The sequence below is a fragment of the Oenanthe melanoleuca genome, chromosome 3 (genome assembly GCF_029582105.1).
Source record: "Oenanthe melanoleuca isolate GR-GAL-2019-014 chromosome 3, OMel1.0, whole genome shotgun sequence".
In the NCBI taxonomy this organism is placed as follows: Eukaryota; Metazoa; Chordata; class Aves; order Passeriformes; family Muscicapidae; genus Oenanthe; species Oenanthe melanoleuca.
The window spans coordinates 58,362,872-58,378,229 of NC_079336.1; the positions used below are offsets into that span (position 1 = coordinate 58,362,872).

Below are 15,358 nucleotides of genomic sequence, written 5' to 3' on the forward strand. Positions count from 1 at the left end.
CTCTGCATTGCTCTAGTGTGTCTCTGTAGAATCTAGCAGTGTCTTGCCTTCATTTTATGGCTCATATTGCTTTCTGTGAGATAGATTTCTTCATCTGAAATGGAAATTGGGAAACATGCAAGTGCAAAATAAAGCTTGTGAGTTAGATTTATAAAAACCTATGTTATGGGTTTCAGTCAACTGAAAAATCAATTTAACTTTTTTTTGTTGTTTTGTTTTTGTGTTTTTGTTTTGTTTTTTGGGGTTTTTTATGTAAGCTCTAGCTTCTCAAGCTTTAATCAACATAGCATAACTTTGCAGCCTTTTTTGCTGACATTGTTTACAAGACTTCAGAAAGTATTTAGCTACAATTAGCATCTGAAAGAAAAATGTAAGGATTGGAAATTATACTGTTTTATTGGAATTTTGCTCTTCTGGTGGGGAAACATCTATGAAACTTGTTAATACTGTCTCCTACCTACTTATCCAAGAGAAATAAAAAATTATATGCAAGATAATTAAACAGACGAGATAGGCTTTGCAGATAATTTATAGCTGTCTTAAAATACTGAGGGTAAAATATCTCAGTCTACGTGGATGGGAACAAGAAGGAAATGTTAGAGATTTCTTAAATCTAGTGCTATGCTTTGATCATTCCTGAGAGCAGGGGAAGGAGATTTTGTGTTTGTTTGCAGGGCCCGTAAATGTCACATTTGTGTGGGATTTTTTGTGGCTAAGTTGCTTAAGGATTTTGTGTACAGTAGGGATTTGACAGGAAAGAATGGAATATTTGTTTTATGGGTTATCCCTCAGTAAAATGTTGTTTATTCCAATTCTTAGTGATAGATTCTGGTAGGATTACTGTGGTATTGATACTGTGGGGAATAAAAATGAAACTGACATATTAGATATCTCTCAGGTGCATTAATTTGTAAAATTATTTGTTCCTATATGATAACTGTCTCCAGGGATTTGCTTTTTGCAAGCTTACTGTGGAACATTTATCCACTCACTTCTGTGTTAGGGTTATTTAACATTCTTGGAACAGTATATGCCATCTCCTTGCACTGTCTTACAGCTTTGTGTTTTTATTAATACACAGAATTCCTTGTCGTAGGAATGTAATGAGTAGGTTGTTTTGTTTTTGTTTTTTTCCTCACAGATACTCCCAGCAACCTTTCCACATTCTGTTTTGACCAGTGGCACAAGCATTATGCAATCTCTTTTACGAGAGAAATGTAGATGTAAGGAAAAATAACAGAAGCAGTAGAAACAACTCTGCTGTGAAGGTGTACAGGTATAAACAAGGCAGTATATTTACATGTAAATGTAAATCTTGTTTTATGTCTTTTTAGAAAAGAAATAGACTGATTTCAGGCAAACATATAATCTGTGGATTAAGTATAACATTTTGGGTTTTTTTTAATATCTTGCACCATTTTAATCAAGCAGCCAAGTAGTGAGTTGTTAGGTTGACAATCCAATGAAATCAGGATCTGTCAGGTATTATTTGAGGTTTTAGAGTCACTGAGTAACTATATTTTCCCATATTTAATTATTTTAATAGCTAGGAATAGAATTTCTGTATTCTGATACTGTAATTTCTGTATGTTCATCATCTTTGTTTCATGCTGTCATTCAGTAGGAGAGTAAGTGAAAAGTAATATATAGTTTTAGTTATTTGGATAGAATTTTTTTACAGTATCATTAAGTTACCTAATTTCAGAAACATTGTATGAAAATACTTTATGAAGTACTGTATTTTAACCTTTTTCTCTAATGTTTGTCGTGTGCATCCATTGGCTATAGATCAAATGTAGTGTCAGTTTCAAGCAGATGTGGAGCTGTTGAATTCATTGTAATCTAGCTCATAGAGGTAACAACAAAGCATGTAGTTTCTTCCTAGTAACCTGTTATTATGAGGTCTGTGAATAATACACAGTTAATGGAGAATGTATGAAGGTGTCAGTGCAGCATTAGACACTGAAGTACTGTACTGTCTTACGTTCCTTGAATCTAAGAAGGAACTGGAATATCCTGATCCTCTTAAGCTACTGAATTGAAATCCTGAAAAAGATCTTTTCATGTAATTTGTTTTAATAGACTTTGTAAGCTCAAGGGGATGACTGACACTGCAAGATTATGATGTTACCTTGCCAAGCTGCTTACCAGAAAAAGCAGCAGAATTTTCCTTACACAAGTTTGCAAGCAGCCTTTTTTAATACAGATGTTGAACCTTCAGTACAGATGTTGAGTTTGGCAGAGGGAATGATCAGAGTGGATTATATGTAGTTTCTTTTCTGTGACTGTTCTGCTTTTTCACCTCTTCACAAAACTCTTAACATACTAAATATTAGGCTTTCATAGAGCTTTGGAGGTACTTAATGAAGTACTTATTTAATTAAAAAAAAAAAAAAAAAAAATACTGAAATAGGCTTGTCTAAATATATAGTAGTCCTAGGCATGGAAAGAAAAAAGTGGCTATGTAAGATAGCTATAAAATTTTACATCAAAATTATGTTATGAAATGACCTCAGATTGCTTTTGTCTTATTATTACTTTTGTCTAGAAAAGGCAAAGTGTACTTGAGCAAAGCGTGACTGTGGGACTCTGACCTATATTTGTCAGATTAAGCAGAAGCTGTCTGCTAAGTAGCACGTCGTCTACTAAATGCAATCATATTACTTTCCCAAATCCAAGTTTCCACAATGAAGTACAAAATGTATGAAGCTGATATTCTTCAACCAAATCAGTCTTTCCTCTGGCTATTTTGGAAAGTTTACTGTCTTCCTCTGAAGATCCTTGTGTTCCTTGGTAAAGGCAGTAAGGTGAAACTTGGCAATGGAAAAGAAGAAACTCCAAAGGAAAAAAAACCCACACCAGCATTCTTTCTCTTGTTTAGTCATGCATAACTTTAGCTTTAATTGTATGTGAACGCATTAGCTCTGTGTGAGTGTTTATCTGAAAGATACAGATTTAACTGTGATGATCAATCTTCCCTTGTGATTCTCAAGCTTTGCAGATTCTGAATCTGAGCTTTACCAAAAAAAAAAAAAAAAAAACCACCCCCTTTTGGGTGTAGGTTAGGTAAAGGTGTATTTAAAGAGGCATTGAGAGAGTTTCCTGTTGAGGAAGAAAATAATTGGGTCCATGTAGTTTGACAGTTACTTCATGTATATAACTTCATGGGGATAAAAACAACAGAATAAAATTAATTATAGCACTAGCTGCCAAGCAATGAGAATATTACTTTTCCTCAAAAACATTTGTTGACTTTCTTGATGAAACCTGAATACTTGTTCAATGGAAGAGCATTTTCATAATTTTGTAGAGATTAGAGTCAACCAGTATCTGGTAGCTGTACAGAGGGCATTGAATGAAATGTTCAGAATTTCTACTTAAAATAACTCATGTTGTTCCTTGAATATACTTTTCTAGAGGTTTTGCAACCATTTTTCTGTTCATTCATTTTCATCTGTGATCCTTTTAACACATTTATTTTTCATGCTTAAGAAAATGGAAGACATAGTCATTGTTAGCCTTCCTCCCACTGAATACCTCTGTAAATGACAATTTTTAACTGTTATGGAATTCTTAAAAGGAAGGTTGTAGTGTCCCAGTCATGCACACACAGGAATAGCACACTATTTCTTATCCCCACTTCAAAATTTTGTATTTTAGTATATATACCTAGATATTTAATATGTCTAGCAGGAGTTAGAAGCAGGAGCCAGTATAAAGAGAGAATTGAGAAGACATCTTCATGAGAGTACATGAAGTAAAACTACGTGGACACAAGGCTGCTCTATGTATTTACCTAGGTGCAGATCTGCCTTCCTGCCTTCTGCTCACCCACCAGAGCATGACTGTGCCTGGTGTCTTGCTGACCTCCTTGCTTCTGTCTGGACAGGTGAGCAGTCAACACCTGGCATATTAATACAGAGCAGATCCAAAACATCATTCATCTAGCAGGGCACATGCGTGTGCAGATGATCTTGTGCCCTCTGAGTCTTGGTAGTGAAACAACAACTTTCAGAAGTCTTTGCTTGGCTCCAAGCATTTATTTAAAGCTCCTGACTTTTACTACAAAGGCTGCTTCAGTGATTCTTGATTATCAAGGTTGCCTCTAAAGCAGCCACTCCTTGAGTTAGTCTGTTTATATTATAAGCCTCCTTTTAACCCAGAGATCTTGACATGACCTTCCAGAGCCATAAGGAAAAAACATGGAACTTGGAGCAAAAAAGGACAGGCAGAAGGAGGAGATGAAACTCTTCTTAAGCTTTGCATCTCTCTGTTGCAAGGGCAGGATATCCCTGCTCTGCATCTGGACTTCTAAGCAGTGGTTGTGAGGTGAGTGCAGGTCCTCAAACACAGACTGTAATCTTGAGTTACAGCGCATTTAAGGGACAGCCAGGACTAGGGTTAAGTTCTTCATCCCAAAGCCAAAGACTGAGAAACCCAAGTTGTATCTCACTGTCCATCTCACACCTGTGGTGCAGCTTGCAGGCGTCACCATGAGTTCCCTCACTGCTGAAACACTCTGCACTTGTACTGCTTCTCAGCAATTATCAAGTTTCTTGACTTAAATGTGTCTAGCTGTCCAAAAGAAATAATTCTTGTTTATGAAGCTCTTCTGAATTTGAAATCTGATGACATCTGTTCTTTTCCCTTCATTTCCCCCTCCCTTTTTTTTAACGTTATTGTTTGTCTCTAGTGTGGTAGTGCATATGTCACATAAAAAGGTATATTAGGATTTTTGAGGAGAATATTAAAAGTTCAGTCTATGTTCCTAAGAAAGTATTAAAGAGCCTGTGGGCAGATATTGGAGATAATTAGGAACTAGCTGGATGTGCTGCAGACTCGAGGGATGTTTGCAGGCTGCAGAATGTTCCTACGGGAAAGAAATTGCTCTGTAATTACAGGCAAGGTCAGTGCAGTCAGTTCAATGGAAAAGAGATGGTGAGAGCTGGGGCTCCCTCCCATAAAGGTCTTTGAATGTTGTTAGTGAGACACAGTTGTTGCCACTTTTTGGGAAAGTGCTTCAAAAAGTGAAGTATACATTGTCTAGGAGTTCTCTGTGCTGTGAGGACTGCAGCCTTTTCTTGGGAAAGAAGATTGACACATACAAGTGTAAGAAATTTCTTGGTCATACTTCATATTTCTTTGAATCTCTAAAGTGGTTGGATGTGTTTTTCAGTAATGTGAATACCCCAACTCTTTAAAAGGCTAGTATATATTATTTGTGCATTTTTTATTTTCTGAAACAGGGTTTTCAACACCTCTCTGGAGTATTTCAGCTCACTTCTGCTTATTTAAAAATGAAGCATATTTTCATGGCTAGCTTTAGGACATCCAAGCCATCTTAAATTCATCCTCAAGAGGAAAAAACTTTGCTTCACTTTCTTCTAAGGACAAACCACTGAGTTCATAAATATTCTGTGCCCAAACTTTGTTATCAGTAGCCTTCAAGTGGCAATACTAGTTGCAGGTACTACTCTCTTGAATTGCAAGATTGAAAGAGGGCTGGTGCTTTGTGTTAGGAGAGGATGGAGGGATATGGTTTGTCACAAGAGAAGTTGAGAGTGTGGCTGAATCTAGTAAACCAGATATATATTGTTCAAGTTATGAATTTTAAGTTCTAAGATCTATTTTTGGATCTTTTCCCAGATACTCAGACTGTAGCACCTGGAATGATCATTCTGGCTTAAGTGAGTGGCATAGTGTGTCATGCTAGGGGCTGAGAGAGAAGTGATTAGAGTGGTGGAAGCAGTGACTTCCAGCTGAATGCTTTGTATTGTGAAGTCTAACCTTCAATTATTTTTCTGATTTGCTTCCCTGCCGTAAAGCATAACATATCTGGTATTGTTTGACTCAGAAATTTCCCATGAGCATGTTTGATCAGTTAAAGGGACTTGCATCAGTTCTTTCACAAATGGATATATTATTTATTCAACAGAAGTATATAGTTGATAAAGAAAATATTTCAAAACCAAACAGCAAAATGTGGATATTCTCTCTTGCATATTTTTGGTAGTTTCAGATATCTCAAATATTCTTAGATTTGAGACTGAGTTGGTTCTGCAGTGCTTTTATCTTTTCTAACTTCTTTCCCTGTGAACAGCAAGACTGTTCACTTCCTGCACAGACAGGATTTATAACAACCTGCTGTATTTCATGTCTGCAGGCCTCCATCTTTTGGAGAACATGTATAAATTATTATCTTCTAATAGTTTGCTTAAAAACCTTAGGTGTTTTTCTTGAAAAATATTTTCCTGAAGACACTTTAAAATTTGTTCCTTGAGTATTGTTTCTAACTTTTTAAATTTAGCTCCTATTTAATCTGTTGGTGTAGCATCAAGAATTGTTAGGGTAATACATGTAATAGTTCTAAAAATAATACAGATATTTCTCTTATTTTTGTTATAAGAGCTATAATGAAAAAGATCTTGCACTAAAAATGTATGCAACATAGATATATTGCCTTCTCTACTATTACAAGAGCCCAGGAAGCTCATTCAGCTACTATTTATTTTCACTTCTCTGAGAGTGTAATTTGGGGAGGAGATGGTAATAAGTTTGTCAGAGTATTGCATTGAAATAAATTTTGTCAGTATTCACAGTGAATGTCTGCTGAACAGCCTTTTATATAAGTTTCACTTCTCTCAATATGCCAAGAAGTAAATTTTTAGTCAGTTGTATCTGCTTAATGATACATAGGTACATATAACTAGCATTACAGTGTCTGTATTAGTGGGCTGGTAGTTCCCAGTGTCACATCACCTTCGTTACAGGTCTGTTTTGGGGCAGCTATGCTGGAGCTGCAGATCTTTCTGTATCTCTGATTAATATGACTGACTATCTTGCCTAGGCTGTCTCCGAGTAGGGGAAGAGGTTCTAGACTTACACAGGGACAAATACTGTGAAAAGAAAGCCATTTAAGAACAACCACAACAAAAATCAAGCATCTTCTAACTTCCTTTTAATCTCTACTCTTCCTTCATTTTTCTTGAGGTCGAGAGCATTTAAATAAGCGCTAGTTAGCTTATAGGTATTTATTTAGAATCACATCCTCCAAATTAATTTTGTATTGCTCTGTAATAGGCAAGGAAGGTGTTAACATCAGTGACTTATGCCACAATGGGAGGTCAATAAAGTAAATGTAGTTAGAAGATGTGAGTGAAAGCAGAAGACAACCAGTACCTATTCAGGTCAAAATTACATTTTTCCCTATGGAATTGGCCCATTTTAGTGGAAAAAAGCGTTTTATCTCCAAGCTGGTTAATTTCTTCTTCAGGCTTTGTAGGAATGTAGTCAGTTTCATTAAAAAAATTTTCTTTCCCTTTTTTGATAGGATTGTTTAATAATTTTTGTTAATTTTATAGGTTGGACTAAATAAACAACAAATTGTATTATCTTACCAGCTTCTATCTCTGTAGTATTTAGCTTGTAATACAATAACTCTATTATAGGATGTTCCAATTTTGTACTGTAGTGTTCAGCAGTAATCTTAGAGGTTGCTCCCACAGTCCTCATTTGATAGCTGGTGGGATCATCTGCCATAAGCTTGTGCCAAACTAGTTGTGGCTGGCACTTTTAAAATACCTTGCTATCTTTGTGGACACTCATGTACATTTTTTCCTTAGACTGTAAAGGGAGGGAAAACTACAGTTTCCTTTGACCTTATGCTGGTTTGGGAGGTGAGAAATCTGGTTAGGCTGAAAAATCCTGAAGTCTTTTCAAAGACTCTTTATCTTCTGTTTCTTTCCCTAAGATGTCTGGGCAGTCAGAATCTTCCAAAAGCAGGCTGTGAGTCCTTATTTGTTTTGGTTTCTTGGAGTTGTAGTTCTGTACTCACTTCAGTTTTCCTTCTTCCCTTCCCTTCCCTTCCCTTTCCAGCCCTCTTTTATCCTCACCTTCAGATTCTCTGCTCTGGAGTCTTGAAGAGTAGGGGTTTGAATAAACATGAAATACTGATGAGCTTGCTGCAGTATTGGTACATTTGGCTGTGCGTGGCTTCTTTCTGTCAACAAAAGAGATACCTTCATGAAAGATGCATGAGAACAAACAAATATTTTTCTGGTTGTCCAACTGTGGCTTAACACACTTTATATAAGTTAATAGAAACAGAAGATAAAAAATGATGGGTTAAATATTGACACTACAATAGGAGAGCTACTATTTATAACCTCATTTTTTAAAGTTAGTACCTAAATTTTCTCTCATGCAGCAACATAACTTGCTGCTGGATTTTGCATTTGAGAAGAGCTGTACTTTCAAAACAAAATTAAATAAAATAGTTGTGTATCCTGCTTTCTTGTGTCACAGGTCTAGTATGTTAAAAGTTTTACATCACTGGGCTTAGACTCAACAGTATTAGAGGATGAGTTTAAGTAACATCTCCCTTGATAAAGGGAAAATACAGAGAAAAGATATTTTCAACTATCTTTTTAGTGAAAGTAGGCAATTTGTTGATATTTATTGTCCTAGTAGTGTTAGAAATAATTTACCAGCAAAATCAGATTGTGGTGTGCTTCTGTGATTAGTCTTTGCACTGCTATGGAAGGAAAGGTTCATAAAGTTTGATTATAAAAAATCTTCAGTTAAAAATCTAGTTTGAATGAGTTCCATCTGGAAGGTCAAGTTCTCTTTATATGGGGATCCCCAGCTGGTGATAGGATTGATGCTCTTCTACCATGCTTTTTATCCTCTGCTATTAGGCACTTCACAACAGAGATGTAAGCCATTACCCTAGTGCTCCATGGTGGGGAAAAACAAGACAAAAAGCTTAGTATCAGCATCTGAAAATTATCAGAACTGTGGGACTGCTGTAATGGTGGCAAAAGGGGAGTGTCTAAATTACTGATTTTCTAGAGGGAAGACTAGCACTTGAATCTTTTAGCTGGGTTATTTCTTAGGAAATACAGAGTGGCTGGAAATGGAGATTAAGGGAATGGAAAGAGTTAATATATAATATATGTAATCTTAATTCAGCCTTTATTTTGAATGTTTGATACTACAGTCTTAAAAGTCTTTTTTTTCTTGTCTGAATATAACATAAAGGTAGTGTTGATCCTTAGTGATTTAAAGGTAAAATATTCTCATAGGTTGTATTGTATTGAGAAAGTATTTGAATAATGCATTTGAATAATGACTGATTTTATTACTTTTGTAGTTATTTTACATTTTCATCTCTCCCTGTCCAGCATTTCTAATGCAGTTTGGATATTTTTAAGAGGAGAAGCCTTTGGTCTGTCTAATCTTGAAAGTGATTGTAAATAGGAGGTGGGAAAAAGTTACTGACCAAGATGCAGATGAGTCCTTTTCTCAAACTTGGTAATCTTATATGCAGTGAATAAGGACAGAAATTGCATACAAATTTTATGCAAAGGCACTGTATCTATAGTTACCTGTATTTTAAAATCCACTTTAAACACATCATTCTTGTATAGTTCAAATAATTCTGTTTAGTGCTTACCTCACTCTGCTCTGACTGGTATTTCAGAGACTGTTTTCTCAGTAAACATTTTTTTTTAATTTATCTGTAAGATTAGTAAAGGCTTTCATCATAATATTCATGCTGCTAATATAAAATGTCAACTCTTGAATGCAGATGTCTGTTAGGAAGATTGCAGTGGGTATGGAAACAAGGGCACTGATCCTTCAGGGGATCAAGTTTGCTTGTGGAATAAATGCAGAAGTTTGTTTACAAACCATTGTACTCTGAAAGTTTTTCTGTGTTTTGCTACTTATGAACTTTTTCTGAGCTGTAATTTATAAGCACGAGAAATATGGAAGGGTGACATTTCTCATATCATCATCTTGCCATGATGAAAAAGAAATTAATAGCAGCTATTATTTTTAAAACTTCAGTGACTTGTAGTGCTGAAGAGGTCTGGCAGTGACTCACCAAATCTCATGGACAGTGTTTCTGATAAGTCAGCCAACTGTGTAATATTTACAATTCTGCCTTTGTGCCTATAAATTTGTTTTCTAATCTATTCCCTTTTTTAAATACAAAATTAATTAATATGTCTATACTAGAATGAAATAAGTGGTTAATTGCAGGAAACATGAGGTTAGTATAGTGCTTTATGTAATAAAAACAAGACCATTTTTACAGCTCTGACTGTTATGAATGCAGCTCTGAATTTATATGAGCTCTCTTTAGCAGTAACTGTGTAGATGCAATAAATGTGTACACTTTGGATACAACTTCTGGAATATCCTGAATGGCCTTTTGCTTGGTCTCTTGTGCTTTATTTACACTCTTTTGTATAAAACTGACTTTAGGGAATTTTTCTCCCCTTTTTCAAATTGAGATTTAAGCAGGATTTGAATAGTTTTTAAATTCATCTGTATTGATTCAGACTTTTAAGCTTTAGTTTTGAAGTACCTTAGATCTCTTTAAAGTGGTAGTTTAAGCCCTGGGGGAATCTTCCCAGTCTCTTTGAGACTGATAAGTTCAGTGCTGTATTTTCATGGTTTGGAGCATCTTTTCTATAAGGAAAGTCTGAGAGCTGAGACTTCAGCCTGGAGAAGAAAAAGCATAAGGATCTTTTTTTTTTGTGTACAGTTGATGGGAGGGAATTAAATGAGAGAGACAGGCTCTTAGCGGTGGTATCCAGTGACAGAACCAGAGGCAATGAGCACAAACTGAAACACAGATGGTTCCCTCTAAACATCAGGCAACACTTTACTGTGAGGATGACTGAGCACTGGCTCAGATTGCCCAGAGAGTTCATAGGGTTTTCATCCTTGGAGATATTCAGAAGCTGCCTGGACACAGTCCTGGGCAACTGACTCCAGGTGACCCTGCTCGAGCACAGTGGTTGGACCAGATGATGTCCAGAGGTCCCTTCCAGGTCAGCCATTCTGTGATTCTGTTTGTGTACCTCAGGATCTAACCCTGTGCCTGCTCTATCACTAACATCTCCCTTCTCCATCTTCACTTCAAAGTTGTGAAATCTTTAAGACTTTGCCCCAGAGACTGTGACCAGGACGAAGCTCTTCCCCCACCTCTTTCTCCCCCCAAAGTATTTTTCCCAGATACGTTTCATCAGCTATACATGTCCATTGTGAAAAGTTTTGGGAGTTTAGGAAGTGAAAAAGAAAATTTTGTAGTTCGTCTTTTTGTGTATCAAATACAAATATATCAAATGGGTTTGAATAATGTTTTTATCTATATGTAATATACTTTATAGGAGTCCAATATAAAATCCTTAACCATAATACTTTGATTAGCGTAACAGTAGTACCAGTATCATTAACTTGTTTTGTGGCTTATTTTATTCACTTCTTTTTTTTTTTTCTGTGTGTGCTTTGCCTTGCAGAGTTGGAAGAATCCAGAGATTTCAAGTTTTGAGTAGCGGGCGTCTTACAAGATCACCACACCTATATTGAAAAGGCAGATGCAGCTCTGAGTGCTAGATTGGTGTGTGCACTGCATGTACATGAAAACACACATGTTTTTGTCATCAGTAGACTTACTCTGGCATATTCCTGCGAGCCTTTCAATTGATGAAAATTAATTTGAGAACCAGATGGAGCACCTTCACAGCGCAGGAATCAGTAATCCATGGAAAGACACCTGCCAGTAATGGTCTTCACGGGTGAAAAAAGTTTGCAAGAAGAGAAAGAAAGAACACCCTCTGTGCAGAAAAAGCGTAATAAATACCTCCATAATCTAAATCAATAGCTGTGAGGGAAACAGAAGAATTAAGAGGGCAAAGGAAGGAAACTGATTTAGTTCCAGCAGAGGAATAATGCACAGTCTTCGGCACGTTTTGCTTTGGGCTCAGTAGCTTGTGAATGGACTAATAAATCGTGACCTTCTGCTGAGTAATGATGACTGGAAGTAAATAAGTTGAGGAACTATGGGACAAGTCTGGGCATTGAACTGAGCAAACCTTCTTGAGTTAACCAGGTCATCAAACTTGCATATTCTTTCTCCCTCTCCTTTTTCCTCTTTTCACTTAGTGTGGTATAAATACTAGGTAATTGAGCTCATAAATGTTATTCAAATAAAACGATTGGAATACTTCATATGTTTCCTTCTTGTACAGCTGCAAATGTTGTGTCTGGAACTATGAATCTGTGCTGTAGACAAGCATCAAGAAGGAAAGATCCGATCAAACAAGCAAGGAGAATACCTAGAGAAATAGTGAACCCAGGAAGTCAGATTTTTAATGCTGCTTCTCTTTCTTTTTTAGATGATTATATCTCTTCCTTCCTTGAAATTTAGAAGATTTTGAAAGAGTGCTTACTTGATGTGCTTTAATTCTGACATTTGTTTTTATGGTAGAATGAAAAGTCTGTGATTCCTTGTAGCAGAGAAAAAAGGGAAAAGGAAAAACATCTTGACATTTTAGCCTGTTTCACAGGAGAGAGAACTTCATGGTTCACCTGAGGCAAACTTATCTACTTTGAAAGCTAAAAGCTTTAGAGAATTTTTGATTCTGCTATAAATGAAGAGGGGGTTCTTTTTCATTCGTGTGTGGCAGCAAAAAGTGGGAAAGCAGGCAAGATAGCGTGATAAACAGTTCAGGCTGTGTTGGGTCTCTGGTGGAAAAAAAAGTGCTGTGATGAAAATTGGATTGGCTTTGGATTGCAAAAACTTTTGAGTCCAACGAGCGGTTCAGTACCAAGAGGGATTTCCCAACTGGCCTGGCACACCAGTGCCTGCACAAGTTTGGGTCTGTTGTTTCACACGGTTTGTGTGCCTTTTTTTCCCTTTATGCAATCTCTTTCAGCTTTAGCAGCAGAAACACTCCAATGGAAAAGATATGCCAGAGGGCAGCTTGGAAAAGAGGAATGTCATATATATACATATATATGTATGTGCGTGTGTTTAAATTTCTGCAACTGAACTTTTGAAGAAAATCTGACTGGAGGAAATTTTAAAAGCCTTAAGTTACTTGAAACCTACACATTTGCAACTCTTTGTCTCTGGAATTGCATTACGCTAAACTGGAATCTCAGGCTGTATAAAGATTATATCAAGTTGAGCAAAAAGATGACTTAACCATTTCTTGAGCGCCTCTTATGAAGTAGCTGTTTCTCCAAAGGATAAGTGCACCCCCACTCTACAGACTCAAAAGAAAAATGAACCTGAATTTTTTTTTTAAGTGTTACTTTTTCTTAGCCAACTGCCATCATCTTTTATAGAGGAATTTTTCACTATGCATTTGGTGGATATTTATAAACACTGACCCTATCCTCCTCCCTTTCAATGATCTATCCCAGGTCAGTCTTACCAATAAAAAAAAAAAATTGATTTAAATATTGTGCACTAGACATATTACTTTCTTATGTCAAAAAATAAAATATTTAAAAAGCATGTATGCAGCAGTGGAACATGGGCCTGTTCTTTGCAGCGATTCCAACATCCTCTGCCTCTCCTGGAAAGGCAGAGTCCCCAAAAGTGAGAAGGAGAAACCGGTGTGCAGGAGGCGGTACTATGAGGAAGGCTGGTTGGCAACAGGCAATGGCAGAGGAGTTGTAGGCGTCACTTTTACTTCCAGCCATTGCAGGAGGGACCGGAACACCCCTCAGAGAATCAACTTCAATTTGAGGGGCCACAACAGTGAGGTAAGCAAAACATGTGTTGCACTTTCAAGAAATTGATAGCTAAATTTTTATTTATTTTTAAATAGTATTTCTGCTTGAAATTTGTCAGGGTGGTATAACAGAGGCTCAAGACTAATCCAAATGTGATTTGGGTCAGTTGGAATTTTTTTGGTGATGGTGGGAAATGTGTCTGGTTTTGGTTTGGCCTACTTTCTCCTTCATTCCCCTGCACCTGCCAGTTTCCAGGCAAATGCAATAAATGCATATTAGTGGAAGTTAGAAGTTGTGATAGTCAACTGCTTTCACATGGTAGTAAAGTCTGGCCTGGAAGACTAATGGAAAGGCAAGGGAATGTGAGAAAAGCTTGGTTGAAGTCTGCCAGATTTTCAGAAGCTGCAAACTGGAACAGCCTGTGACAGGAGATGGCTATTGTATCTTGAAAAACTTTCCATTTTGCTAGAGGTACCTTGCAGTAAAGTGCTACAGCTTCGGTGTACAAGGCATTGTCCTGAGTACGGTGATACAAAAACTTTTCCATTTTTGTTTTCTGGAAGGCATGAATCTGTTGGTATAAGCTGATATTTCAGCTGTGCTTTATCATCTTCCTGGCACCCATCTCTTTGTGTAATGCTTCATGGAAAGTGCAGGTGATACCCAGTAGCACACCAAGTGTATTAGGCAGCAGCGAGGGCCTAGTTTGTTTCCGGTTTTTAGTTTGGATGTGTTTGCATGTGCTCTTTCAGAAGAATCTGTAATTGAAGATTTGCTGTTAGTTTGGTGGGTGGAATGACATTTTAAGTACTGAAATGAAAAACAATGTGTTTTTTCGTGTCTCTTAATGCTGTCTATTGGGTGGACTATGGGGATATATATTGCCCTTTGAACAGAAGCTGCACTGAGGTTTTGGAAGGGGATAGTTTTTTTAATTGTGTAACATTAATAACAATCTTCTTTTGAGGAAAAAAGGGAGCAGCCAATAAATACTTAGTCTGAAATAATTGCTTCCACATGCTTTGTGTGTATGAAAGTGTGTGGGTGTATGGCAAATCATACAGACTTCTATATGTATAGATGAAAGACAGATTCATGTATATATTTGTATCAGACTCATTCAAAAAAATAACAGCCACATTTTCCCAAAGGGAGGAATGATGTTTGAATCCAGCATTTTGGGTTGAATGACAGCTAGTTGTTAGTTTGATTTTCAGTTACAAATTTCGTTTAATTTTTTGTGTGACACAACAATTATGTTTCATTTCTCCATATTTTGTTATCTAACTTTCCTGTAAACCTGGGAACTTGTTTTTCTTCTTTTGTGTAATGTATGTTTTGAGAACCATATAGGAAGTGCTGTTTACAGAAATGAGAAGTCTTATTGCAGAACTTGGAAATACAAGACCAGGTTTCAGTATGTGCCCATTGAAGTGGAGAAGATGCTCATGTGCATGCTGCCCTTTGGGTTTGGCTAATTTTGCTTTATTTACTCAGTTGGCCATTAGAGTCTCTTTCTGGGTCACTGCATCATTGCCGTGTGGATTTAGCTGTCCTGTTTGCACGTCCTTTCAGCTAACAGTGATTGGCATGAGAGAGAGACTCAAATGAAATGAAACTTTTCTGTTTGTTGTTGTTGTTGTTTGGGTCAAGCTTGTCATTAATAAAGAGTTGTGTTCCTGTAAGTAATCCTCCTGAGAGCAGGAATTGTGTCAGTGACCAGAGCAGAGACTCCCAATTTACATCTGTAAAACAAAACTGACATGGTGGGATACAACTGAAGGAAGAGAGAAGTGGCTTTAGTGGAGCTAGCTTTCTGTGA

At 36.8% G+C, this 15,358-nt stretch overlaps 1 protein-coding gene across 1 annotated transcript in view; it reads left to right on the top strand.

Annotated features, from left to right (window-relative positions):
* The window catches only part of TULP4 (TUB like protein 4), a 149,417-nt gene that overhangs the window by 15,961 nt on the left and 118,098 nt on the right, over positions 1 to 15,358 (top strand). Inside the window, 1 exon segment of the mRNA XM_056486944.1 lies at positions 11,310 to 13,566. Coding sequence (XP_056342919.1) covers positions 13,315 to 13,566 — 252 coding nt within the window. The 5' untranslated portion in view covers positions 11,310 to 13,314.